The sequence below is a fragment of the Dama dama genome, chromosome 5 (genome assembly GCF_033118175.1).
Source record: "Dama dama isolate Ldn47 chromosome 5, ASM3311817v1, whole genome shotgun sequence".
NCBI lineage: Eukaryota > Metazoa > Chordata > Mammalia > Artiodactyla > Cervidae > Dama > Dama dama.
In genome coordinates, this window is record NC_083685.1 from 108,370,828 (window position 1) to 108,398,545 (window position 27,718).

Sequence of the window (27,718 nt, forward strand, 5' to 3'; positions counted from 1 at the left end):
CCAGATCCCCCAGTTTCTGTGGAGGTAACGTACATCCTCCAATCAAATCTGCAAGGTTTGGGTGCAAAGTTTATAACTATTTGTGCTTCATATTTTTCACAACTATGTGTATTTCTGCTATGTCCCAATTAAAAATTAGTCTATAGGCATAGCTTGTTTTATTGTGCTTCACTTTATTGCACTTTCCAGATACTGTTTTTCACAAATTGGAAGTTTGTGGCAACCCTGCATCGATCAAGTGTATTGGCACCAACTTTCCAATAGCATTATTTTTAAATGAAGGTTCGTACATTTTTTTTTCAGACATATTGCTGTTGCACACTTAATAGACTACAGTATAATGTAACTTTTACACACAGGGGAAACCAAAAAATTGGTATGACTTGCTTTATCAATAGTCTCTTTTCGGGACGGTCTATAACAGAATTCACAGTATCTTTGAGGTATACCTCTGCTGAATTTTTGAATACTATGTGCTGTCCAGCAGATGTGAGCTCCATGGGAAGGAGGTTTTATTTGCTACATTCACCACTGTATCCCTGAAGCCTGGCACATAATTCAGTGATAGTTATTGATCAGTTAATTTAATTAATGCATGTGTTGAGATCCTGTGCTTAGGACTTTCTATCTTCCTTCATTGGGACCCCTATTTTGCAGACGAGGAGTCTCCTGGTCAGAAAAGAAGAATTTGCACAAGGTTATACTCTAAGGACTTAGACTATTTTGAAGGGCAGGGCTCAGAAAATAGGAGGCATTGCTCATTGCAATGAAGAGCCAATTCACAGGAAGCCATTTCTTAATTCTTTTCTTCAGGATGGTGACAGGCTGCCCTTCTGCATCCAGAGCTCAGGCCCGGCTCCAAAGCTGAGATGTACTTTGCTTGCAAACAAGAAGGTATGTTTCATACAAAGAGTTAAGCTCAGGAACTTATGGCCTAGGAGCACCTGGGAGAGGGAACAGCTCAGGTCTCCTACCCGCGCTGCACTGCCCAGGATTGGCTGATGGCACACGGGTAATTCAGAGGTGGAGTGTACTTTTGGGCCACCAGGCACCAGCATCCACCCTGCCCCCCAGTCCTGGTTCCCCAAAGCTTTTAGCTTAGAGGGAAAGTGAAGCAGAACAGGGAGAAGATTCAAACTCCAGCTGGGAGTAAAGTTGGCTTTAGGGAGTATGTCACACACCTGCCCCCTCTATCCTTAAGAGTTTGACAGTTGACAAAAAGTTCACAGTGGACCTCATAGGATCCAGGCAAAATGACTTCATCATTTAATTCCCAAACCCCTTCATCCATGCCTCTCCCTGCTCGTTACCTGTAAGCTCGCTGGGAGCAGCGGCTCATCTGCTCACCGCTGAGCCACGCACAGCACAGCCTGCAGCAGCCCAGTGGGACGAGCACAGCGTGCGGAGGCAGCGCTGCTTCGCTTACCAGTGTCTTGGGGCGAGGTTCTTGCCCCTCCTGCACTTCTCTTTTCTCATCTGTGAACTGGGACTAAAATGGTGTCTTTGTTATAGGGTTGATGAGGGTTACTTGTATTAGTCTATTTAAGATGCTTATTACAAGCCTGGCATCTTGTTAAGTGCGTAAAATGAACACTATATGACTATTGACTAATCCTGCTCCCATTCCTCCAATTAACCCAAGGTGAAGAGGCTAGCCTGAAGTCATCCAGCAAATGCAAGGGTAAGAGCTAGGAACCCAAGTCTCTGCCATTCCCAGGTTTCTGAATGCTCTGCCCTTCAAAGGCTGTGATGCCATTTCAGAGACTCCCTCAACTGTACTAGCATGTCATTAGTTCAACAAATATTTATAAAGGTCTACTGTAACTTCAGACACTATCCTAGGCTGAGCAAAGACAGTCAAGGTCACCAAATTTGGGAGCCTTCATTATAGTTGGCAAATCTGGCAATAAATAAGCAAATGTACCTTTAGATAGTGCTGTGAAGGAAATGGATGGCATATCTTAAATATGTACAGTATGGATCCTTGTTTTGTATCACTAAGATGGACAGTTATCTGTCTAGGACAAATAAAGAGAAAAGGCTTAGGTTTTGGTATCTGACTGACCTGGGTTTGAACTCTAGCTCCATTGTGACCTTGGTCTGATAAATTACCCTTTCTGCCCCTCATGCCTGTATATTCTCCCATACAGCATTCTGCTAAGGTTCTGAGAATTAAGGTATAATAAAACATAAAGTCTTCTCAGCTTTCACAGTTTTTCACATCAGGGAGGTCAGGCTGGAATCCTTGATGAGGCCAGGTGCAACTGTAACCTTGTATTTTTACGTCCTTCCCCAGTGTTAGTTGAGGAGGGAGTTAAATAGGAATGGGGAATTATCTGGAGGACTGTTGGGAAAAAGATTCTTAGGGGAAGCAGCTCCTCCTTATCATTTGATAATGAACAGATACCATTCTTCCCTCGAAGTATACTTTCAATGGAGAAATGTTCTTGCCATCACTCAAAATTTAATGCAGTCTAGTAAGAACTACAAGTTACCCTCTATAACCCAGTAATCTCCAAAGTTGGGTACAGAAAAAAAATATTAGAACTCCTACTTATATTTATTTTTCATATAATTGCTTTTTAATATCTATTTTTGTGTCTTATGATTACACAATATATTGGGGTACAGTAGTACAGGTATATAATTTATCAACACATAGGGGTATGCATGATCAAAAATTTCTTACTGACGGGTGTGCAATCAGAAATGGTGAAAGGCCACATGGAGGCTAAAGTAGGAAAATGAAGGTCAGCCCTCATTTTACTTGCCCAACATAAAGTAAGAAAGTGCATTTTTCCATAAAGTAGCCTGCAGGCATCTCACTGCACTAATAAACAGCAGGATGAAAGAAAGGACCGTTTCTTAATCTCAAGTTAGTGTTCTTTCCTCTACAAGTTTCGGGCCTGGGGGGCAGAGGTGGGGAAAGAGTGTGAGCAGAAATTAAGTACACGCTGCAAACTAAAAAATCCAACTTTTGGATAAGCCATTACAGACCAGATCATTAGCCTGAAAAATATGCACAAGACAGGACAGTCTCCAGCAGTTTCAGATTTCTCTGGACAGGAAACCTCCTCCACGTAGTTCTCACTGCCTCACTTGTAGGAAATTGTTTCTTACTCATTTCCCATTGTACTACAGCAGAGCTTGTCCTTAGATGTGTCCTTCCTCTCCCCAACTCACACATCTATCACCATACATACCAGCTTCTTTCAAACAGCTCATTTCACCTCCAAGAAGGTGACACCATCTAGAACCAAAAATGAAGCGGCAAAATGTTGAAAATAAAAATAAAGCGGACTTTATTTAGAAGATAAAGGTGGTGGTATCAGTTTTGGTTAATAAAGTTGGGCTCAAGTGTTTTAACAGGTCTTTTACTGCCATCACAGACTGGCATGCCAAGGGCATTCTGAATGCCAATTACAGATTGAAGTTGTTTCCAAATCCAAGATGCTATCAAAAGCTGATGGAGTTTGAATTTTTCTTAAAGTTGGACTAACACACTTTTATATAAGAGTGACTAGATTACTTGGTTCTGAAAATGAAAATACTACACTGAGCAATTCCCCTCCTCCACAAGTCCCTAAGGCAATGTTGCAGTTGCCTCTGACAGCCAAAATCTCAACATTTCAACAGAAGGGAGCTGGGAGGAACTGGGAAAATGAAAAGCAAAATTAATGTAATTGTAATCGATATAGGCAGCTGCCACTTGTGGCAAACCAAAGCCTAGTCTGATGCCTGTTTTCTTCACATTTCACTGACATCTTACCAGACGGTAATGACATTCTTGAAGGAATGTGCCAAGACTAGAGTGGGGAAGGCCCAGACAGTGAGTGGACAGAATGCATTTTGCATCCAGTTGCCTTAGGTGGTACAGTTGATTAAGGACAAATACCCAGTGGGAAGACCCACTAGCCAAAGGTAACTAGAAAAGAGGAGGATAATAAATGCATAACCAGTGCAAAGAAAACTGCGAGGCACCAAGACCACAAACCAGCCAGCCCACTTTCCTCCTCTCCATCACTGAACGGTCTGGGAGAAAGCATTAATAACAGCACTTGTCAACTGCTTCCCTGGAACAAAACATGACAAAACACACGGAAGGTTTTGTTTTCATTATGGTTCTCGGTGTACTTTATTCTCCTGCTGTCTAGCTAAGCAGCCCACACAGGACAGAAATGGGTAGCACTGAGGAATGATCAGATTTTTTTTCTCCCCAATATTCCTGCCCCCTCCCTAAGCCCTGACCAACCCTTATCAGGAATGGTTAGTATATCATCCTTTCCCTCAAGGAACAACTAAAATTTAAACAAGGCATTAGAAAGCCAGGTCTCTTCATAGGGCTTAGGAGCTGGTATGAGCTCTCTATTCACAATGGAGCGTCTTTCCTTCAAACACCTGGATTTTTTTTTTTTTTTTTTTTTGTACACTGGTTCATAGATCGGCACTTGACTTTGAACCTGGCACCAAAAGGCACAATATCTGATACCCTGTACAAGAGCTATTAGAGATGCTGCCATATGGATGGGCAAAACTGAGCCAATCCCACTTATGAATGGAAGGCCTGAACAGGAGGTTGGCAAAGAGAAAAAAACGTAAGCCCATATTTTTTGCTAGAATGGAAGTAAAAGTGGGAAGTTAAGGTCTTATTTTTTAATCCTCCAAATACCAGGAAGCAATTTAAAATCTTCCGTGGTGCTTTTGAAAGCAGCATATTCAAAATGCCAGCAAAAACTCCTAATAATTGCAAAACCAAAAGGGGATCAAAGCTCACTGACATCCCTCCTTATTGCTGAAAGAGGCTAAAACCAAAATTCAAGGTGCCCTGTTCCCTTGTAAAAGGGAAAATAATTGATTTATCGTTATCAAAGCACATCACACTTTAAACAAAAATATTAAAGCGTGTGACCAGGGGAATGTTTTGACACCATTTTATTAATCTTCAACTTCAGTGGAAAAATATAACCTTTTCAAGTGCCATTTTCATCACAAGAGTTCTAATGTATATATGTGTGTGTGTGTGTGTATACACACACACACACATACATATGTATTCTTTTGATCACTTGGTTTTGAAGTGCAGCAAGAGACCAATACCTCATTATAATCAATCAAATAAATGAGAACAGAAGGCCAAGCAGTTTCCAAATGGTTATTTTATCAGATTGTTTATAAACATTAAATTTATCCTTGTTTGCAATCCAAAATAGTTACCTGAAGTTTGCTGTTTGTGTGTGTTTTGTTTTTAGTATATGTTTTCTAAACTCTTTGGCACAATTTTCTGGGGGCGTTCAGACTGCCACAATACATGTCAGGAGAGAACTTTTCTTTTGTGCTGCCAATTCTGAGCATTTAAATTTTGGTTTGTTTGGGTTGTGGCTTTCTTTTGAAGTCTGCATTCTTTATTTGTAACAATGTATTTTTATTTTTTCTATATCCTCTAACTCCAGAGCTCTGTTTTTTTTTTCTCCCCCCACCCCCCTCCCCACTTCTACATTCACAGTTGAACCATATTATTAGGAAAGGCGCCTTGATGAAAAGATCAGGATGGGAGCTCTGACCATTCGTCAGTGTTTTCCCTAAAATTAAAAAAAAAAAAGAAAAAGGAAAAAAAAAAACCCAAAAAACAAAACCTAAAGAGCGTCTTTCCTTTTTTTTTTTTCTTCTCTTACATCTCTTGTGCTGCATCAGTAGACCGAACTTCAGTTAGTTTTATGAAATGCAACATCTAACCCCTTTTTTTTTCTGGGAAAAAGAAACTGCAATGACTTGAAGTTGAGAATGTGGATACCGCCTCATTCACACACATTCATTCTCAGACTGTAAAGAGTCCCTCACCCTCCTTTTAGACGGCACGCATACAGTACCAGTACCATGTGGCAAAGGTACACCAAAGGTGGGCTTGAGACTCAGGCTCCATCTTTCTCATCAGTAGCAAAGGCCAGGCTGCCTTTTACAACAAAGCACCACAGCTGAACCCAGTCCCTCCTCCTCTCCCAAACTAGTCATTCCACTCGGCACCGGCCAAAAGACAGAAAAGCTAGTTCTAGCCTCTCCTGGGAAGAGAGCGCTTCCTTTTTTATAAGCAAGTAAATCCACTGTTTTTCTCTTTTCCAAGATGGCCGACGTTATGGTTTTCTACGAAGTCAGTGCTTACTTAGCTCACTAACAGCACTGCTGTTGGTGGCTGCAGCTGCTGCTGTGGCAGGATTTTCAATGTGGTGTGTTTTCAAGCCTCACTCACTCATTCTCTCATTCCCAAACATTCAGCATCCGTGCACACTCCTCACTTCCGGGTTTTTCAAAAGATTGGAGATTTCCAGTGGGGGTCTCAGGTTATCATCCCAATGGTAACAGATCTAAAAACAGATGGAAAAAAGGTCAATTTTTGAGATCGTATATAGCCAATAGAGCCAAACATCTCACTGATTCCTACAATTAAGTGCTCAAAGACCTGAAGTGAATTTGTCAACTTTGCAAGGACTGATTATTTTTATTAGTTCCCTATATGCCATCTACCTGCTTTCATTAGCATTTACAAAGGGTGGGAAACATAGATTAAACTCAAAATGGCCAATTTTACTGAGATATGTGCGTGTGTGCTAAGTCACTTCAGTCGTGTCCAACTCTGTGTGACCCCATGGACTGTAGCCCACCAGGCTACTCTGTCCATGGAATTCTCCAGGCAAGAATACTGGAGTGGGTTGCCATGCCCTCCTCCAGGGGATCTTCCCAACTTAGGGATCGAACCCACATCCTTAATGTCTCCTGCATTGGCAGGTGGGTTCTTTACCACTAGTGCCACCTGGGAAGCCCTGAGATCTGTGGTGTAAGTGAGAGAAAAACAAAGCTACATTTCAAAGCAGATGTCAGATAACTCCAACTTTGGATATCTTTTGTAAAATAAAGCCTTGTCTAAAAGCACTTCAGTAAAGAAAGAAAAGAACATGAGGAAAGAAACAGAGAGCAGAGAAAGATTTATGGGAAAAGGCCATTATCGATAACTTTATTAAGGTTCCAAAATGATTTGGGGACTTCACTGAATTCTAGTCATGTAAATTCTGTCCTTTATCACCAAATACTTGGCTCAAGGAAAGATGGGCTGCCTGACCCTTCCACTAGTACAAAGCTGAGGAACAAAGTCCTGGCTCAGAAGCACTTATATGGGAAATAGTACAAAACACCAAAAGAAAGTGCTTGTCAGAAAAATCTAAAGGAAATGTACCTCCTCCCCAAGAAAGCAGAAGAAAGGGCAATGGAAACAAGCTCTTACCAAGCTTGGTTCTTCAGTTTCCTCAGTTCTTTTGTTGCCCATGTAGCAAGGGTTTTTGCTTTGTTAGTCTTCGATCTCCGTCCTTCAGTTAACAGTTCATGGATCATTGGCCTAGCTTCTACTAATTTCAGTACATCCTTCCCAAATGCTGTACACAAGTCCCTGTGCAAAAAAACAAGCCTGAAAGTGAGCTCCTGGCCCCACAACAAGAGCACGTTCAGAACCTCCAAACCTACAGCTAAGCTAGCTATAGGCTTCTTGGTATTTACCTACTTTTTAAAGCCAGAAGAAATTTTCAAGATAAGTCTAACACCTGCCCTCAACAGATTACAAAAATGAGATGTAGTAACTCCATGGCTGATTCATGTCAATGTATGACAAAACCCACTGCAATGCTGTGAAGTAATTAGCCTCCAACTAATATAAATGAAAAAAAAAAAAAAAGATTAAAAAAAAAAAAAAATAGAATGACCTTACCCAAGGTTCCACAGCTAATTCATGGTAAAATAAGAACTAGACTCCAAGTCTTTGAGCTCTTCAAAACCAATGTTCTGTCTTCTAATGATGCCTCAGAAACCCTCAGTAGAGAAGGCCAAACAGAGGTAATTTGTTGACCAACATCAGAATATGAGATGGACATAGATCTGATGTTGCTTCTATACTTCTTTGAGAGCTCACTTCTTAAAGAGTTTGGTGGGAGAAATTAGAAATCTGGAGGGTCTGGAATGAGATTAGAGCTAAGTCCGAAATGAATTACCACCTAAGAACTCAAAACAGGGTAAGATGTGGTCTGTAAGAAAGAAGTCCCCCCTGTGCCAAAAAAGGTGGGTAATTACCATCCAGGCTACTCTCAATATTCTTTACAACATGTCTTCTCATTTTCTGTGAGAAGTCCTATTCAGCTATCAGAAGCAGAGTATAACCTACCCTATTAGTCCGGCAGCACAAGCTACTACTCCATCTGTATGATCCTCATCTCCAGCAATGTGGTCAATGAAAGACAGAATAAATTCTACTCGGGGCTGTACCAGCATCACATCCGCTATAAAAGAAAGAGAAGGTCTAATGAGGTTGCCCTCCAGCTGGCAGACATACACCCTGTTTCAAAATTCCCAAATACCCGACCCCCATCATGGAGGCTTCGGTCCAGAGAACTAGTCATACACAGTTACACCAAACTACTTTTCCTCATTCTTCAAGTCAAGAGAAGAGGTAGATACTCCTTAACAAACAGAAGTATGTATATATATGTAGTAGGACAAATGCAATCTTTAAGCCTATGATATCAGAAGTGTGAAGTACAATATTTCCCCAGTCAATAACACAAAACATCAGGTGACAGAGGAAATCTAATCCCCCAATCCTTCAATTCAGATGACTGGATGGGGGGAGGGGCAGCACATCTCAAGAATTCCCACTTGGGGTTGGTACACATGCACCAGCATCAACAGCCTTGCTAGATTCCATCCCTTGCAATGATCAAGTTGTTAAACAACACAGCTGAAGACGCAGTGGTCAGAAATAATAAAGTCTATAACCTCCCCCCAAAGCTACTCCCTTCATTAGAGCACTGTTCCTCCTCCCCTTCTTTTAAGCAGTAAGTGTAAGTTAAGCAGTAAGTGCATGGCTACATGTAAGCCATGCAATGAACACAGAGTCCATCTGGCTAAGTGCACACTAGACTAAGTCAACTGGAATGTATACTCAACGGTGTACGTTCTCCTGGTCTCCCTTCAATCCCTGGACAATTCCAGTATAGGCTTCCAAGCAGCCTTCCCGTAGCTCATTAAGATAATCCACCATGTCATAGTCTGACTGCAAGAGAAAAAGAACAGAATCACTGTATTTGATGGCCTTTGGTTGTGCATTTGTCAAAAGTCCCGCTCCTCCAATCAGGGCTGGACTTAAAGATACCTTTAAGCTTACCTTGTCCACTTGGGCCTGGGAGGCCTGCTGAAGAGTATTCAAAACAACCTCTAGGTATTTTTTAAACTCTCCACCAATAGCAAGGGCAATATCACCAAACACTGACAGAATCTGTGGCTTCACAGACCTGTGGACATTTTCATTCTGACAAGGAGGAAAAAAAAAAAGTTCTGTCCAAAGACTCAAAGAGCTTTTTTTAACAATAAGCAACTAATATATTGGGTATAGACTCAATATATTGGTTCTAGACCTGTAAGTGACATACACAAAAATCAGCAGTGGTCATCTCTAGATAGAGGAAGAGATTATAATATTTACTTTTCCTTTGCACTTTACAGGTTCCCACCAGTGCCTCTCAGGTTCCATACATTGAGCATGCATCCCTTTATTTCCTTAGGTTAGAATCATCTTGTAAAAATGAGCAATTCCCTTCATAAGCCCACAGCCAACATTCTGGAACATACAAACTCTCTGTCACGGATCTTGATGTTTAATCATCTTTCTAAGATTCTGTGTGTAGACACTCACCCCCAAGTTCTCCAGTAAGAGCTGCATCACCTCATCACAGAAAGGTAAGATGTTGGATTGCAGGGCACGGCATAAGTCTCCCACTAAGCCCACAGCTGCCAAACAAACCTGCAAAGAATCAAGCTGATCATCTCTGGCACAGAAAAGCCTGCCTGCAGGGGTAAGGCGTGATCTCTACCTAGCTACTGATCCTCTACCACATGAACCTAGAGCCAAAGCAGCAAAGACCCTTCTTCCCTGAGCTTAGTTCATTTTAACAACCAACATGGCAGAAAGAGAACTAGGATTATTTAAACTACCATTAAGAAAGGACAGAAAAGACAATATTCACCAAGGATGGTGGTGGCAGAGACAGATGGTTTATTGAAAACAAAACAAAACCTTTCTGAGGGTGCTACTCTGGTGTGTATAATATCCAGTTTCTTACTGACTACTTTTAGTTCAGACACTTATGGCAACAAAGTAGCTCAACCCTGATACATGGGGAAGCACCACCTGGGTTACAGGATCCAGATTTCTGTACTATAATGCCTACCAAGTATAAATGAGGACATAAACATATTATTTTTTAAAAGCATAGCTTACCTGGTACTCAGCGTAATTTTTCAGTCCAATGCCCAGGAAGGGTTTAAAGGCCTCCATGTACTTTAGGAATTCACCACCCAACACTGTAAAAAAAAACCCCATCTATTAGCACCACAGGATCACAGAAGTGAGCAAAAATAACCATCTTAGCTCTCTCAAAATGTACACACCCCAGTCAAAAGGCAGGGTAAAATGAGAGTTAAATACCAATTTTATCATAAAGACATTACTGCTGTCTTGGACAAGCCAAATTCATAACTGCTGGAGAAAATGCCAAATCTCCAGAGTGGGATTTCACTCTGGTTGAAACTACCAAGTGGTATTGCTCTCAAGGAATGTCAAGGTTCATTATGAATTGGCTGAGGTAGTCATACTGACTTCCACTTCTTCATCTGATTGTAACATGAACTCTCGGGAAGCCAGTTTGTTTTTTTGGCCTTACCATGTGACTTGTGGGATTTCAGTTCCCTGACCAAGGATTGAACATGGGCCATGGCAGTGAAAGCACCAAATCCTAACCACTAGGCCATGAGGGGTTCCCAGAAGCCAGCTTAATAAAACAGGATCTTTAAGCAGTTTCATCAAGGACTTATTTAACAAGCCAGTCAAGAAAAGCTGCCTGGGTTTCATATTCAATTCAGCTACTCTGGGAACCAAAATTAACTTCTGTGCCCTGCCAGGGTGGTCACAAGGTGCCAGACCAGTTGGACATAAGGAGCCTATGCTCCTTATGCTAGAAATGAGTCTGCCTTAATAATACACCTTACAGACCACCACTGAAGAAGCATTCCTGGTTTCTGAAGTCAGATATGGTTTCCCCAAAGCAATTCCAAATAGTTAGATATGTAACAATGTGTAACAATATGTAACAATCAGAAAATCAATTAATTCCTAGAACTCAATGTTTCATCTCATTCCATACTAGGCACCATATTGTCTCACACCTAGATCCAAAACATTAAAACCCAAACCAGAAGGTACCAAGTGCCAGGAAAGAAAACATAAACCTTTGCTTCCTCCATCCTTTACAGGCGTCAAAGTTCAATAAAGCAAGTTAAGTTTCAGGGGGAAGAGGAACCCGAGGAACATGAGATAGATAACAGTTCCCTCTACCCCACAAAGAGCTGCCAACCTGACTTGCAAATTGGCTCCCATTCACTTCAGGGAGAGTGGCAAGGCAGTTATACACAAATTTATACTTATGTTCAATCCAACTCTGAACTGACTCAATATCCAATAAGTGAAAAGCAGGACTATGCTTTTTGCAGTCAAAAATTCTTCATGGCTACTGAAACTCTCTTGCACTCTAAAGAAGTGCCTTGCCTGATTACGGCTCACTGACCTTCCACCAATGTGCTAACTGCCATTAGGGCATCCTCTTGCACTCCCCCAGACCCAGCTGTGCTTTGGAACATCCTTAACAGGGAGGCCATGACCACATCAGAGATCTGCAAAGCATCTTGATGTTGCACCTTCCGGAGAACATTCTGCAAAATGAATAAAAGTTCAGAATCTGTTGATTCCAAACCCTCCAACCAGCACACCATACTGTGTCTTTAATTTTTTTTTTTAAATCAATTAAGTCTTTAGAAATTTTTTGGGGGAAAAGCTTTCTCTGCTCAGAAGTTTTGAAAGTGCAAATCACCTGCAACAAAACATACATCTAAATAACTCATCTATTTCCCAATTCAGAACAAACACAAGAGGATCTTCCATCAAGTGTGATAAATCAGCCTCCATATTTAGCTGTATTAAAATGGCAGTTAAATTATTTCAGCTTTGAAGAAGGACATGTCATATGAGAATTGCTACTCATAAAACAAAAAAGCAACCCTTTCTATGGCCTAACCCATTTACAGATTGTGGTTAAGAAAGTCTTGATAAAGCCAATCTGACTTTTCCTAATTCAACATTCCTCAAACCTCCCTCCTTACCCTTTGTTTCAACTAATGTCACTGGATCAGGAAAGACCTGTTAACAGCCACGTTTTAAAAAATTAAGTCTGGCATAAGGAGACTTAAGGAGAAGGGAGTCATAGGTAAGATGACCTAGTTAGCATCACTCAATTCTATAACCTAGTACCTACCCTAAGCACTAGACAAGTTCCAAGGTTTCCCTGTACTTAGGTAAAAAAGGGAGTAACTCTTCAGCCATGCCATCATGCTAGTCATGATCAAGGAGTAACATTTTAATTTTCCCAGTCTCTCCTCAGAAAAAAAAAGTCTACTGTCATTATCAGTAAATTATAAATTTATAATCTGTATATCACAATTATAAATAACAAAGTTTCCAATAGCAGTTGCTTCCAAAGATGATGGCAAAAACACAAGGCTTTGTTTTTAGCTCAGTGAACCATAGTTGGGAACCAAATCTGACTGGGCTACACTTGAACAACCTGATGAAAACCAAAAATGAAAGGCTGCTAATACAAAATAGCTTCTCATGTTTGCGAGGACCATCACAAATAGGAGGAGTTTCCTTCCCTACATTGTACAAAAGGTAAATTGCATTGCACTGTACAAAAGGCAAATTTTATGGACAGACAAGAAAGGAAAATGGGAAACTCTCCTAATCAATCAGACAAATGTCTTTTGAGAAGACCTTCTGACCATCATCACCCACAACATCATCTTCAGAGTTCTGTGTGTGCGTGAACTTGTCATCCTGAGACACAGTGCTTTCCCTGGTGCTATTAAGTGATAAGGCACCATCATACCTGAAGAGTTGCGCAGAGTAAAGACTGAAGGTCATTGAACTGGATCCTATCCGATGTGCTCTGGATATGTGACTACAAAGAAAAGAAGATCGTGTTCTGAACACCTTCTAAAAGGCTCTAAATGCCCTCCCAAAAATGCTTCCATTTCTGCTGGATAAATAATCTCTACTAGTGCTAATGGAAAGTAAATAAAAAACCTATGTATATATATGGTGTAACACATATATGAATAAACTGTAGCAAGCAATGCAATTGGAAGTTGCAACATTTTTTCTATGAGCCTTATGTCTTTCTAAGAACATATATACTTAAACACCAAAAAAAAGAGAACAGTCTTGAAAAAATAGAGCTATGTGTAAAGTACCACACCCTTCCCACCAGGAAGGTGTTCAGTCTCACCTCCATCTGGAGCACCTGTTGCAATCGTTCCATGATGACCAGAGTAGTTTTCTGAACCGCGGGGTAACAATCCTTGGCACTGTTTTTCACAATTTCCATTAGTGATTCATATGCAGAACTCCTCAGGTTGTTCTGGTGTCCATCAGGTCTGTAACGAACACACAGCAAAAAACCTTAAAGTCTTAACTGAGAAAGGACAGAAAGTCTTCTTATATAGACATTATCTCACTGAAAATAACCCACAAACCAATATGGCTGCAGACCTGATCTGAATTTGGCAGATACAATACAGCCTGGAACCAAAATTTCAATCTCTGAGCCAATGATTATGCTCAGTATGGTTTCCAGACCTGATAATTAGAATGGCCCTTTTAGAAAGGGACTAAAATTATATGAAAAATAGGCAAGAATGCTGAAGAACCCATGTGGACAATAGAATAGGTTGCACAAAAAGCTATGAAAAAGGTATCTTGGGAATTCCCTGGTGGACCAGTGGTTAGGGCTCCACGCTTTCACTGCCAAAGGCTCAGGTTCAATCCCTGGTTGGGAAACTAAGATCCCATAAGCTAGGCAATAGGATTCTTTTCATTTCTCCTATTGCAATGTTTCTATATTAGACAGCCCCCACAAAGAGTGTAAAAGGAGTTGGATGCAAAGATACCACTTATTTCTGTATAGTATCAGTTACCTGTCTGTGGTCTCCAGGAGCTTCTGAACTATGAGTTCAAAAGAAGAAGATAAGCAATAGGTAGCTGGTTCTTCCTGATCATCAGCTACATCTGCAGCTTCATAAGCAGCTTCAGCCAGACTGGAGAAAGCCTTAAACCCAGACAGAGTAAATATTAATTAGTCCTGAAAAGACCCCCATTCCAGGATCACCTCATTTTCCCTTAAGATACCCTAGGCAGTGTTCCTTTCCAACTGATCTAAGACTAAATCAATGGCAGTAAATCTTTAATTCTTCCTGTCAAGGTCATCTCAAGACAACATCTATAAGTATCCTTAAAATTAAATAAATGTATGTATCTATATTTTGTTTCTCCTGCCCACAGGAGAAATAGTCTCTAAACAGTACAGTATTCTCACCTACCATGAATGCCTGCCACTTCATTTCTTCTCTCTCCATTCACAGGAAGCCTTTCAACCCCACTCCTTCCTTATTTGAACTTCCTCCCCCAAATCCCAAAGTTCCCTAGTGAACTATACTCAGCCTATACTGACTCAGCACTTGGGCCGCCTACCTTCCTTCCCTCGTGCCCCCTTCTCAGCAATGGTACTTTTCATAGCCAGCAAATCTCTACCTTAAAATTTCTTGTCCCCAAGCCACTGAAGAAAAGAAAGAAAACCAAGTCCAGAGTTTTCCCACTGGGTTAGCATGACTGTTCTAAACAGTTGGGGAACCAGTCACCATGAGTCAACAGCTCCCTCTGGGTCATGCAGCTCACATCTCCCCCACATTTTAATTGATGAAATTAGGAAGGAGATGCTATTCAAAAAGAGCCTTCTAGTCAGGTAGATCCATTTCTCTCCCACACCTCCTACTTCCTTGCCAATGGCTTAGTCAAGCTCCTTATCTCAACAGGAAGAAAATGCCTCACCCAGCACACATTTGAAGCCACTCTGGGTTCAGCACTGAGGCCCTCAATCAGACACTGCAGCAGGGGAGTCAAGTAGACATCATTGATGGCGGCTTCAGGAAGCAGTTCACAGATTCTGCCCACTGTCCATGCAGTTGTATCTCGAACAACTACACTGGGGTCTTTCATTAATTCTATTAAGGTGGGCATAGCCTGTAAATATAACAGTTATTGGCAACACAAAACAAATATAGCCTATAAACATAAGTTATTGGCAAAGCAAAACAAAGATTGACATTCATGCTGACCCAACACCCCAGAAGAGGAAATACTGATGGCTGGGTTTTAACTCAAAGTTATCAAAACAGTTTTGTCATTTTATAAGATATGCCTGTCAAATATTCAACAATATAACAAAAGTAACTGGAAACATGAAAAAGTCCCCCCCTCTTCATCAAATCTCAGTATAGTTTTATTAAGACTTTGGTACAAATACTTTCAGCCATCTTTACTGAATTATTCAGGCAGAGATCCCAGGATGCAGCTGAAATGGCATTTAGCTATTCCTGAAAGGTTGAGTTCTATATACTAAACAACTAAAATGCACTCTTGTGTCACTTGTTGTAGCAAAATAAATACAAAACTTTCATCAAGATTTTTCATTACATGTCATTTTGTCCTGAGGATTGAATACTCACCTCATTAAAAACTATGGAGAATTATTTGTGTTATATTTAGTGAAGAAAAAAGAAACCAACAAAAAACAAGTTGTAAAAGTATTGATACAGTAAGACCTCCACCCTAGTACACACGCATAGAAAAAACCTTCAGGGATAAATACAAAGCATTAATAATGTTATCTTTGGGCAAGAGGATTAAAAGTAACCTTTTTTTGGGCCTTTTCTCCATTTTTCAAGTCATATGGTTTTTGTAGTAAAAGTAAGAAATATATTTTATGCCTCACTGACAGCAAATAGCTATCTTTGAAGTGACCTTTGTGGATGACTATTTACAGCTTTGTTCTTAAAGACAAATCGTCAAGCAAAAAGTTAAACAATAAACACCCCACTTTCCACCCCTACACTCCCTCAGCTTCACCTGTATAACTAGTGGTTTGAGTTGATTGGGCTCTGGTCCTTCCAAGATGCAGCCAAAAGCCATCACTGCTGCATCCCGGTACCGCCAGTCAGGGTTCTTGATGTGTTCCTTGATGAAGGGAAGGACATGTGGGACAATGTCATCTTCACAGCAGGTGGCCAGGAGCATGAGGCACACCCCTGCCGCTTTGCAGGGGTTCCAGTCATCATCGTCATCATTTTCATCCTGGTGAAAGAATGTGGCACTAGTTCAGCTCCTGATCAAAGAAGCTCTTCAACTCAAAAGGTCCTCTGACTACAGTACTCCCAATTATCATTACAACTTAAGCTTTGGGGAAGTAAAGAAAATAGAAAACCTTCATATCTTTATCTCCTCCACAAAAACTCATCAACACAACCTCTGTTAAACAAGATGCAGACAGAGGGAAGGTATTTCTCCCTACTATACAAGATGAACAAACTCCCACTACATGGAATACAGATGAATTTCAAATACATCAAATAAAAGGCAGAACAGAAGAAAGCTAAATGACTAGTAATATAAAGCTCAAAATTAGTCAAAACCTATGGAGTTAAAGGTGAGGGAAGAGAAAGAAGGCACTGGTAGGGGCAGCCTTCTGGTATGCAGGTAATTATTATATTTCAATAAAAATTAAAAAAAAATTACATTTGGATCTCCCTTGAAACTAGAAATCAAGGTCATTTTTATTGTGGCCATTCACACCAGAGTAATTTAAGACATTTATACTTATACAGTTTCAGAAAATTACATACCTAAAGAATGATTTGTTCCCAAATGAGAAGCACAGCAAAAATATACAAAAGCAAAAATACTAAGATCAAAAGATAAAAAATAAAATAAAATAAAAAATAGCAACTGTAAAACTGAGCAATGAAAATTTAAGGGAACATCCAGTCCATTTCAAAGTAATATATCTCTACTTATCTTTTGAGACTGCTATATTAAGAGTCATGAAATTCCCTATAAGCAAATTATATTCCTGTAAACACAGAAATTTTGCAGTGCTCAGTTACAGCAATATTTCCTCAGAGCACTGCCAGCTCTTTGGTATATTTCACATGCACCAGAACAGGTGAGGTGACAGAATCTTTCTAAACACCATACCAAAACAAAAGGAACACCATAAAGCCAAACAGGAACAACAGTGCCTTCTTCCCCAGGTGGCCCAGTGGTTAAGAATCCACCTTGTAATGCAGGGGACACTGTTCAATCCCTGGTCCGGGGAGATTCCACGAGCTGTGGGGCAACCTAACCCATGTGCTTCAACTAGGGCTGCACCCTAGAGCCCATGTGCAGCAACTACCGACACCCACGTGCCCTAGAGCCCGTGCTCCGCAACAAGGGAAGCCCCTGCAGTGAGAAGCCAGCTCACCACAACTAGAGAAAGCCTGCGCGCGGCAACGAAGACCCAGCATAGCCAAAAATAAATAAGTTTTTAAAAAAAGAGGTAATTTCTCTATTTACTCATCAAACCCACATTCTTCATGAAGTCTTGTTCCTTTTATTTGGTCACAAACTACTCAGAGCCTAAAGGACCTTACAGATCCAGTTCAGCTCTTTGAAGTCATGGATAAGAACATCAAGTTGTTTCAGAATTGTGGAGTTTCTTCATGGCAACTGTTCCACAGCAAACCAACCACTACCAAGGCCTCACAGTTCACTTGACTATATTTGGAGGGTAACTTACCTGTTTAGTTAGTGTCTGTGTGAGGATTGGAACCAGGTACTGTAGTGCTCCCTTGGCATAAAATTTGCTGGTGTGCTCAGGGGGCCGTCCTTGTTCTGCTGCCTGAAGAGAAACATAAAGTAAATTCCGGATGGCAGCAAACAAACCATGAAGGCGTACCATGTAAAGTCATACAGTGAGAGCTGCCCATGGGTCTGCTCAGGGCAACAGGGACACGGAGACTGCCCTGGCAGTCCAGTGGCTAAGACGCCACGCTTCCACTGCAGGTGGCATGGGTTCCATCCCTGGTTAGGGAAGATCCTGCATGCCTTGAGGTGTGCTCCATCCCTCCGCCAAAACACATGAAGCACATGGTAACATGCAGTATGAGTGGTCTTTGGAGGCACTCATTTTGTCTAGCTTCAGTGAGATTCTTTTAGGCCATACATATAATCTACCTTAAAGCATCAAGGCAATCTTAACAATTACATTCTTTTTTCACTAATTGACCTTTGGATAAAGAGATGCACTAAGCTCCCATAAGGTGGCCAAAAATAAGACAGTGCTTTCTGAAGGACATGAAGACAATTAAGGTTGGAAACAAAGCCAGAATTTTAATTTGCAAGTGCAGAACTAACCCCTTTCTCTATATCTAATTTCTTCACCGGTTGGTAAGCTATCAATTATACATCCCATCCTTGCATTAGGACTTCAAAAGAAAATAATTCAGCATCAGATAGCATCTGGTTAAAATGTGACTGCCTGCTGCCCCCTTGTGTTCACAGGACTAATATTTATAACAAATCCAGGCTGGTAAAAATAGATGCCTCATGGTTGTGGCTAGTGAAAAAAAAACCCAAAATCTCTACAAATGGAGATACCTTCTAACCCCAGTCAGAATAAAGCTCTCCCAGAGGAGAAAAATAACATCCACAAAAAAGGTAAGTCCCAGAACCCAGTCAGAATAACAGCCCCCAGCACAGCAACCCTCCTAGGCTCACCTCTGAAGCTTCAATGGCCAAATCCATTTCCTCATCACAGACGTTGGACCAGAATTCTATCCCTTGTAGGGCCACCTCATCAATGTCACTTTTCATTGCTTCAATTGTGATCTTAAGAGAGAAAACAAGATACCCCAGGTTCCAAATAAATGCTGGTTCAAGTTCGACCCCTCCTACAACCACAGATATTCAAGTTTCAAAAATGTAGATTTAAGCAAGCTAGGTCTGAAATGAAAGGCAGGAAGAAGAAACAAGAGTTTTAAGATATATTATTTTTATGAGTACAAAGTTAGCACAAGTTTTCTTGGCACACTGCTGATGAACTCAAATCTAATACTCAAGGAATTTCCTTGATTTCACAACATTTAATAAAAAAATTACGGAACTGACAGGACAGCATCTAAGAATAAGGGGCTTCTGCAATTAGCTATATGCTCAACTGCACAAAATAGAAGTACTTACTGCAAAAAGAGCAGGACCCATATATGTCTCCATGTACTGATAATATAAGGACATTATCTTCACCAGATTCTGTAAGGCAGCCACTCGTACCTTGTGCAAACATCAGATTAAACAGTTTACTTCTTAGTTTAATAACAATGCCATCTGACAAAGGTAAATAAGTAACTGCTTCACTTAAGTGGGTCAATAATCTATAGGGTTAATCAAGGTATATTTGGGTAATATCTTCCTTTCCTTCTTTTTTACTTTAAAGGTGTCTGTGGAACCCTTGGCAGGACTACTCACTATTGCCCTCAGACTGGATGTTACTTCCACCTGCTTCAAGGGTTAAGGTTTAGGTTCCCAAAGTAGGAAAGCTGTTTCAAAGGCTATAAGGGAAAACAGGCCTTTGAACAACCTAAAGCAATTAGGTAGCAAGGCTGATCACAAACCATTTCTCCCTTAAATCTTTTTTAAGAGGGTGGCAACTTCCATCATGTTAGCTTTCCAAGGAGTATTCTTGCCTCTTCTCCAATATATTGAAGAAAAATTCTTTTATTAATAAAAGTATTAGTCAAACGCTATTTCTGAAGTCACCAGATTCCAACATTTCAAACTACTATGCTAGAGTGAGCATTTCCTAGGAAAGATAGAAGACATGACCTCACACTTACCCTTGTATCTGGACACTGTGTGGCTTCACAGACTACCTGCATAATAAAGTGCCTTTCGGACTGCAGAAGAACAAAAATAAAGAGAATTAGAAGAAGCATATATATATACGAAGATAACTAGACTATCCCTTCAAGGAAAACCTCTCTTTCCCTTAGGGACCCACAGAACTCTGGACCATTTGCAGGTTTTCCTAGACACAGCAATGGGACTATGAGGACTCTAGTGTTTGCCCTGGTGTCTACTATCTGACCTGCCCTCTAAGGAGGTCCCTAATCATTTAATCCCTCAAATGATCTTCACTAAAACAAGACTTGAAGAAGGAAGCAGATAGAAAAATGTAGGTCACAGGATTTAAATAAAGATGGTTAAAACAAAAAAAATCATACATCAGGAAAACTCCTTTCCTCGCATTTAAAATTTAAGAGAATTCTTAATTTAAACAAACCCAGATCAAGTGTGGTAAAACATAGAAGACTTAATGAATTTTGTTTGCTTCCATCCTCTTTTGATATCTACAAGGAAAAACCCAGTTTTCCAAATAATTAGAATTGCAGTTTGCTTTGGTTTCTTAGACATCCCAACTTTGTCCAATGTAAGGCCAAAAAAACCCAGAAAGCCCAACTAAAGAGTCAACAAATACAACGCTTTCAGATCATATCATCCAGCAATTCCACTTCTGGATAATATATCCAAGAACAGAAAACAACTTCTCAAAGACATATTTGTATACCCACATACACAGCAGCACTATTCACAATAGCCAGAAGGCAGAAGGAAGCAAACCAAACGCCCATCAACAAACAAATACAATGGAATAGTATTCAGTGTTAAAAAGGATATTCTAACACATGCTGTAACAGGAATGAACCCAAGACATAATGCTAAATGAAATGAGCCAGTCACAAAGACAAATCAAATCCTATATGACTCTGTTAATATAAATTATCTACAGTAAACAGACTCATAAGAACAGAAAGTAGAAAAGTTGGTTGCCTGTGACTGGGAAAGGGAAAACAGGGACTTAACAATTGTTTCAGTTTTGCAAGATGAAAAAAGTTCTGGAGATTGGCTGCAAAACAACGTGCACACACTTAACACTACTGAGCTATACATTGGTTAAGACGGTAAACTTTATTTTATTGTACATTTTAACACAACTAAAAAGAAATAATAGAGGGAAATACTTTCAGTCAAAATAGAATTTATATATTAATTTCCAAAAGCACCTTCCTACTGAAGTATGAAACAGCCCAATTTCTGTAATTAAAAAAAAAAAAAAAAAATCCCCAAAGCATACTCACATTTTGGACTGCAAAAGGAAAAACCTAAGCCTAGAAACATTTTAGATCACATTCTTCTCAAAAGCCAGATGAGAAATGGCAAACACCTATTCTATGGCCATGTTCACAAAACACAAATCTTGACTAGACTGGAAATAAATACTTCTAAACAAGATAGTACTTTCTGAATCATAACCTTAAAACAACACAAAACTTTCATTTAGCTCCCCTGCCTCACCCTCTGAACCTATACTTTTTAATCAAAAGACACTCACCTCTTTGTCAAAGTTTGCTTTGGTGAACTCCAGTGAGTTCAGGAGTGCATTAGTAGCTGCTAGCTTCACATTATTACTAGGCTCTTCTTTCCTCATCCCCTGGATTATGGCAGTCAGAATCTCATTGGATTTATCCTGTAGCTGCTCTGGGTCCTGAAACAAGCAGAAGTGCAGTGAATATAATAATTGAGCTCATGACTAATCAGCAGTCCTTCTATTCAAGAGAGTATCATGAGACTTTCTCTGATCTTTCCCCAAACATTTCCATTTAAGGACAAACCACCTGCAAAATATCCCAGGGTCTGATAGTCCAAACTTGAACTGGAACAAGTTAAACTCATCAACTTCATCTCTTGACTCCTTAGCGTAATCACTCTGGCCATGAGGTAATGCTGGCTCCCCATCCCCCCACCGTTCTGTGTACATGGAGATGGCAGCGTGGTGCTTCTTCCAGGCCATCTGTACCGACTGAAGTCAAGCTTCAGAACATCTGAGGACCAAGGATCAACACCTGGCACACCTATGAAGTCAGGTGCTATGGACTCCTTTGCTTCATCAAATCTATGTATCAAAACTGATACCAATGGAGAAGGAAATGGCAACCCATTCCAGTATTCCTGCCTGGAGAATCCCATGGACAGAGGAGCCTGGCAGGCTACAGCCCATACCGGTCGCAAGAGTCAGACACGACTTAGCATCTAAACCAAATAAAATCTGAGGAAATAGGAAAAAAAAAAAACCTGATACCAAGAGTGGTAATCTCAGCAGCAAGAGTCTTAGAAGTGCTGCATTTAACATACTGTGTCGTGGCTCCAGTAGTTAAACCAACCACAGCTCAAAAGTTGGCAAACTGTTTCTGTAAAATAGTCATCGAAAAAGTAACACAGCATCCCTGGTACATTGAGGATCTTCAAAAAGGGATTAGGTCAAAGAAAGGAGGCAGAATCTATGCCTCTCCAAACAGGGATTTTCATCTTGAGTTTGTGACCCGTAAATGTCTCTTTCTTTAGGGCATGATTAGCAATATGAAGATAAATTAACTATCCAAATATAGAAGTCTAACAAATAAAGCAGCCCTACTTTCAAAACACATTGCAATAGCTTGTTTTTTTTTTTCATGATGATAAAGAATAATTCTAATACCATGCATGTTACAACTAGAGGGAATCAGCGGTATATAAGCTAGATACGGTACTTACTATATCTTGGCAAATGTAACCAATAGCTTCCAATGTCGACTCTTTCATGTGCTCTGTGCTGTTGGGGTTTGTGACATTGGCCACCAGCTGAGGAATGAGTTCTGGCCACTGGTTCACTGGGATCTCTGCACAAGCAATACCAGCCACACACTGCGAGGCAGAGCTAGGCCGATAAGTTTCTGTGCCCAAAGTCTGCAAAACCTGTGCAGGGGCACACACACACAAAGACAAAAGATATCAATTTCTAATACTATTTGAACACATTTTGCCTACCAGCACACATCTTATATCAGTCTCTGAATTATCTTTAATATAGAAAAGTAGGAAAAGGCATATACAGCATAGGCCAACTGTTGGGAATAAAGCTGGCCTCAATACCAAGAGCAGCATGATCAGCATTGCCCCAAAGCCTAGAAATGAAACCAATCACCCCCTATTTCTAAATAGAATCTCCAAAGCCAGACACCTCACCTCAATTTTCAACACAAGGTAAGAAAGTAGCAAAGGTACAAGTATAGACAAAGAATGAAGCCACAATGACCCAGAGTTAATCATTACCATGATCAGCTAATTCAGTCAATGAACTAAGACTCACCAGTCCACTCAAAAAGGCAAACAGTTAACTGTTCCTGGCATGAACACAGGACAAAGAGTAGCTGCCAGACATTCAGGCCAGCTCTGCTGACTGGGTCAGGTCACTTAGTATCCTGCTTTGTAGCTAATAATAATGAACTCCCTCCTATCTTTCCCCCTTATATGGTATATCATCAGCTCGGTAACATCTGACTAATTCTAAATGAAGGTTTTGCTCTCTAGGCCTACCAGAGCTAGACTAGACTTTTAACAAAATCTGTGTGTCAAAGACATGGGCGGGGAGCACGGATGAGATGAACTGTCCAAAAGGGCAAGGGGTGAACAGGTATTAATCCAAGTCAGACTAAGAAATCATAAGGTACCTTCACATTGTATTGCACCATCTCTGAGTACATATGGAATGCATACTGAATCCCAGTCTCTATGTTTATCTTTTCTCCTTTAAGTTGCTTCTAGAAGACCATTAATATTACCTCAGGTGATTTAGAAACTAAACGTCTAACTCTTGAGTACTACAAGTTATTTTTTTTAACCAAGGGTGACCCTAAAGGTAATACTCAATTATCAGAAATAAGAGGAGTAAGAAATTAGCTCTCAACTCTGTCCAAGACCCAGATTTCAAAAAAAGAAATAACCACCAGCACTGAGAGAGTATCACCAGATGTGCTATGAAAAGGGAAAAAGCCCTAAATAACTGCTATTACCTTTCATGCACAAAAGCTCAATAATGCTGATAGAAATTCCTACTCAAAATTTTTAAAAAATTCTGGGGCTAAAATTGATGTGCCCCACCCCCAATTACAGTTCTGATCATGTCTTCTCCCATTTACTACTGTGTAATTTGAGGAAAATGAGAAATTGAATGAGTACAGTAAATATCAAGATTTCCAGTCATTAATGGGATAAACTTCATTTATATCAAATTATTGACAAGAAGATTAAAATGTTATTATATAAGCAAACTCAAGTGGATAGAAATAGCTCTATATATTCCAAAGAAGATTCAAAGTAAGTTGATTTTTGTAACCTAGTTTTCTGTCATCAGTTCCTCCATGCAAGACTGGAGAAAGAGGTACATAATTAGAAACAAAAGTTACTGCTGCAAAGGGCACTAATTTACCTAGTGCTGACACCCAGAACCAGGAAACAGAAAATATGATATGCAGAACCATGACCAGCACAAATAAAGGCGCAGGAATCCTCCCAACGGCTTCCCCTCAAATAGCAGGGCCCATCTGACTGCACAGATTCTTGACTTACTACTCTCTGCACCTTATTCATGTAAGACAGGCCACTAAAGAATCTAATTTTTAAAAAGTGTGTGTATATATATATATATATATATTTATATATACATATATTCTGATACTCTGCTGTGGCAAGAATTATGAATTTCTAATTCAACAAGAAACTCACAAGAACCCCATAATGCACAGCGACAAGGGACATTCAATTTTCCTAAAAAAAAAAAAAAAAAATCCATCTGCTAACTCTTTTAAACACTGACAAAAAGCCAGATATTTCTAAAAATTTCTCATAATTTGCTAAGTAGATAAAAACAAGATTAAAGTCATAATCTTATTTCACAAACTCTTTGAGCTTGAAAGGCCCAAGAGATCATTTAATTCTCTTCCTGACCACACAGCACCATGCCTAACCCACCAAACATTGAGAATTATCTACAGCAGATGTTCAAGAAAAGCTCCATGCTAGTTAACTAAGGAAGAATCACTTGAAAAAAGACTATGAGAAAGATTTAAATACAACTTTCAAAATCTTCAAATTTATGACAAAAAAACCGACATTCCCTAGGCTAGTATGACCAAATTACTTACATAATTCTTGACTTCTCGTCGAGCATTAGCATCAATAGCTAGCCACCTCTGCTGATATTGTGCCTTGATATCTGGATCTTTAGATGTCAAAGAGTTCTTGATCTGTAGACCAGCTGCAACTCTGGCAACTTGACTGTTTCCTGGATTTGCCAGCACTCTGGACAGTTCCACAAGGAAAGTGGGCTGTTAAGAGATGTGAATAAAAATATCTCTTAGGAATTTCACCAATCGAGACTAGCACCAAAAAACTGGGAAAAACCTAAAAATATTAGGACATAACACAATGTCTCAGAAAATGCCAAAATATTTACTTCAAGATTCCTATAAAAATGTTACTTGGTACATAAGGAAGTCACCATCTTCTCACACAGACTCAGCATTTAACAAGGAGTTACAGCTTAGTGCCCGAATCTTCACATTAGATCCCCCAGAATTAAAGCAAGTTTGACAAACTGGTAGTCAGAGGATTCTTCTACATGCCTAGAATACTATCTGGTACCTCAGTAAATTATACTTATTAACTGAATATGTTATGACAGGATAGAAAGTAAAATTGTTTAATTTAGATTTTAAAAAATCTTAGTCCGAAAAGAATGATATTCAAGGGTAGCTTTTGATCTCATGAAAGCACGCATAAGAGAGGGAAGTACTTATAAACCTAAAACAGACTTAGGAGGCTGATCTTTAGTTTTAAGTGCTTCAGCAAGAAGGTAACAATGTAAAACATATACATAAGGAAAAAGCAATAACAAATATTTAAAAATGGGGGCAACTGAAAGGATAAAAATGTCAAGGAAAATGACTCTATGGTTACCACACTAAAGGTTCCTATTCATTTTGGTCTTGAGTTGTTTAAACACAGTGGATTTTTTAATCCACTCGACCTTTTGTAATGCAGAGGTCCCCCAAAACTACTCCTTTGGTTTAAGTATCTAAACACACAAAACTCTCTCCAAAAAAAAAAAAAAAAAAAACCAAACAAACTCTCTCCAATGGAAAAGTTAACAGGAAAACCCAAAAGCAGACAGCTTCTTACCCTTCATCACAGTGGAAGATAATTCTTAAAACTTTTATTAATTATGTACCACTAAAGAATGTTAAGAACGTTGGGAACAAGACAAAATAAATGCTAGGAATAAGAAAAGGCTTCTTGCCAATTTAGCGAAAACAGAAATATATATACCAAAAGTTCCATACTAGTGGGAAAAAAATCTTTTCTATGGAAAGTTAACAATAAAACGATTAGCAGCAAAAACTAGCACATGGAAGGGGGGGAACCCACAAAACACAAAAAAACCCTAGCTTGTATAAAATAAAAATACTCCTTGTCACCGTTTTTGCTTGCGCTATTTTGCATAGATAACACAAAAGAACACATCTGGTTACAGTGTTATTTACCTTAAACCATGTCTAGTATCATTGAGCCTTCTCTCTGCTCCCCATCCCCCCCCAACAGGAGGGAATACAGAGAAACATCACTGGCACACAGGCTGTTTCAACCAATCCATCTAACAATTCTTACACAGAGGTCCAGTCTCTAGTGGACTGAACATTCATTTTTCCCTGTACCCCTTAAATTAGAAAATATGACAAACGAGGAACTTTCCTCTGTGATTTCCTCTGGAAACAGGCCCGATCTCAAGGATGAGCCTCAGCCTGTTATCTGGGTGCAGATTTAGTCTCTACTGATTGAGGGGGAGGGGGGACCTGGGAGAGGAATAACCAGTCAAGAAAAGGGAGAAACATTGCCGGAATGGGTTAAGAGGCATTCAGGTGCAGGCCTGGCCATGAACATAGATCAAGGGAGATTGGAAAGGGTAGAGCTCTGCAAGTACGTGGAAAATCATAGGGGCCACGGGACAGGAAGAAGAAGCCGGTCCCGATCCGAACTGGGCGGGCAGCGGGGCTCCGAGCTTCCACATGGCCCCTAGGCCCGGCTCCCCCACCCCCACCCTTGCTGAACACGCAGCGCGGTGCAACCTAACTTCCCCTCCCTCCCTCTTTCTCCCTCCTGCTGCACCGCCGCCCTCAGGCCGCGCGCCGATTGGGCGGCAGTCACCCCGGCGCGCCGCGCCATTGGCTAGCTGCCGGGGCCCGGGGCGGGACACACCCACCGGCTTCCCGATGGCGGGGTTAGGTTGGACCGGGGGGGGGGGGGGAGGGGGACGGGATGGGGCGGGGTGGGTTCCCGAGGCCTGGGCCTCCGGGAGGGCGGGAAGGCCCGCACGCAGGGGATGAGGAGACGTCGGGATGGGGGACGGTGGGGTGGCACGCACCAGGTTCTCCACGGCCGCACGCTCCAGGAACTTCTGCGCCGCTTCCAGTTCCAGCCGATCTGGGGGGAAGGAAAGTGGGAGAGGGGCCAGGGTCAGAGGGACCAGGGTTTCCCCTCCCCCCACCCAATCACCTCAGCCCGACCCCCGGCCCCCGCGTCCTACCGGGAGACACGGTCTTCTCGAGGATGGTGATCAGCTCCATGGCGAAGGTGGTGGCGGCGGCGACTCCTCCTAAGACGACGGCCCGGCCTCTCGGGCGGCGGCTCTTAACTGGGGATGGGGGTTGGGGGTCGGGTGGGAAGGGAGGGTGGGGTGGGGGGCGGGGGTCACCACAAGCCCATTCACCGGTTCCC

At 40.8% G+C, this 27,718-nt stretch overlaps 1 protein-coding gene across 1 annotated transcript; it reads right to left on the minus strand.

Moving 5' to 3' along the window:
• Nucleotides 1-3,278: 3,278 nt before the first annotated feature.
• KPNB1 (karyopherin subunit beta 1) lies at nucleotides 3,279-27,718 on the minus strand. The gene is made up of 22 exons (XM_061143860.1): nucleotides 27,528-27,718; nucleotides 27,366-27,424; nucleotides 25,090-25,272; nucleotides 22,661-22,861; nucleotides 21,462-21,614; nucleotides 19,906-19,965; nucleotides 19,253-19,342; nucleotides 18,791-18,901; nucleotides 17,811-17,912; nucleotides 16,103-16,327; nucleotides 15,026-15,217; nucleotides 14,116-14,246; nucleotides 13,428-13,575; nucleotides 13,029-13,100; nucleotides 11,655-11,799; nucleotides 10,313-10,395; nucleotides 9,728-9,835; nucleotides 9,200-9,343; nucleotides 8,983-9,088; nucleotides 8,201-8,315; nucleotides 7,274-7,435; nucleotides 3,279-6,359 (listed from the first exon to the last, which is right to left on the minus strand). Coding segments are annotated over exons 1-22 (2,631 nt in total). The 5' UTR covers nucleotides 27,568-27,718; the 3' UTR covers nucleotides 3,279-6,358.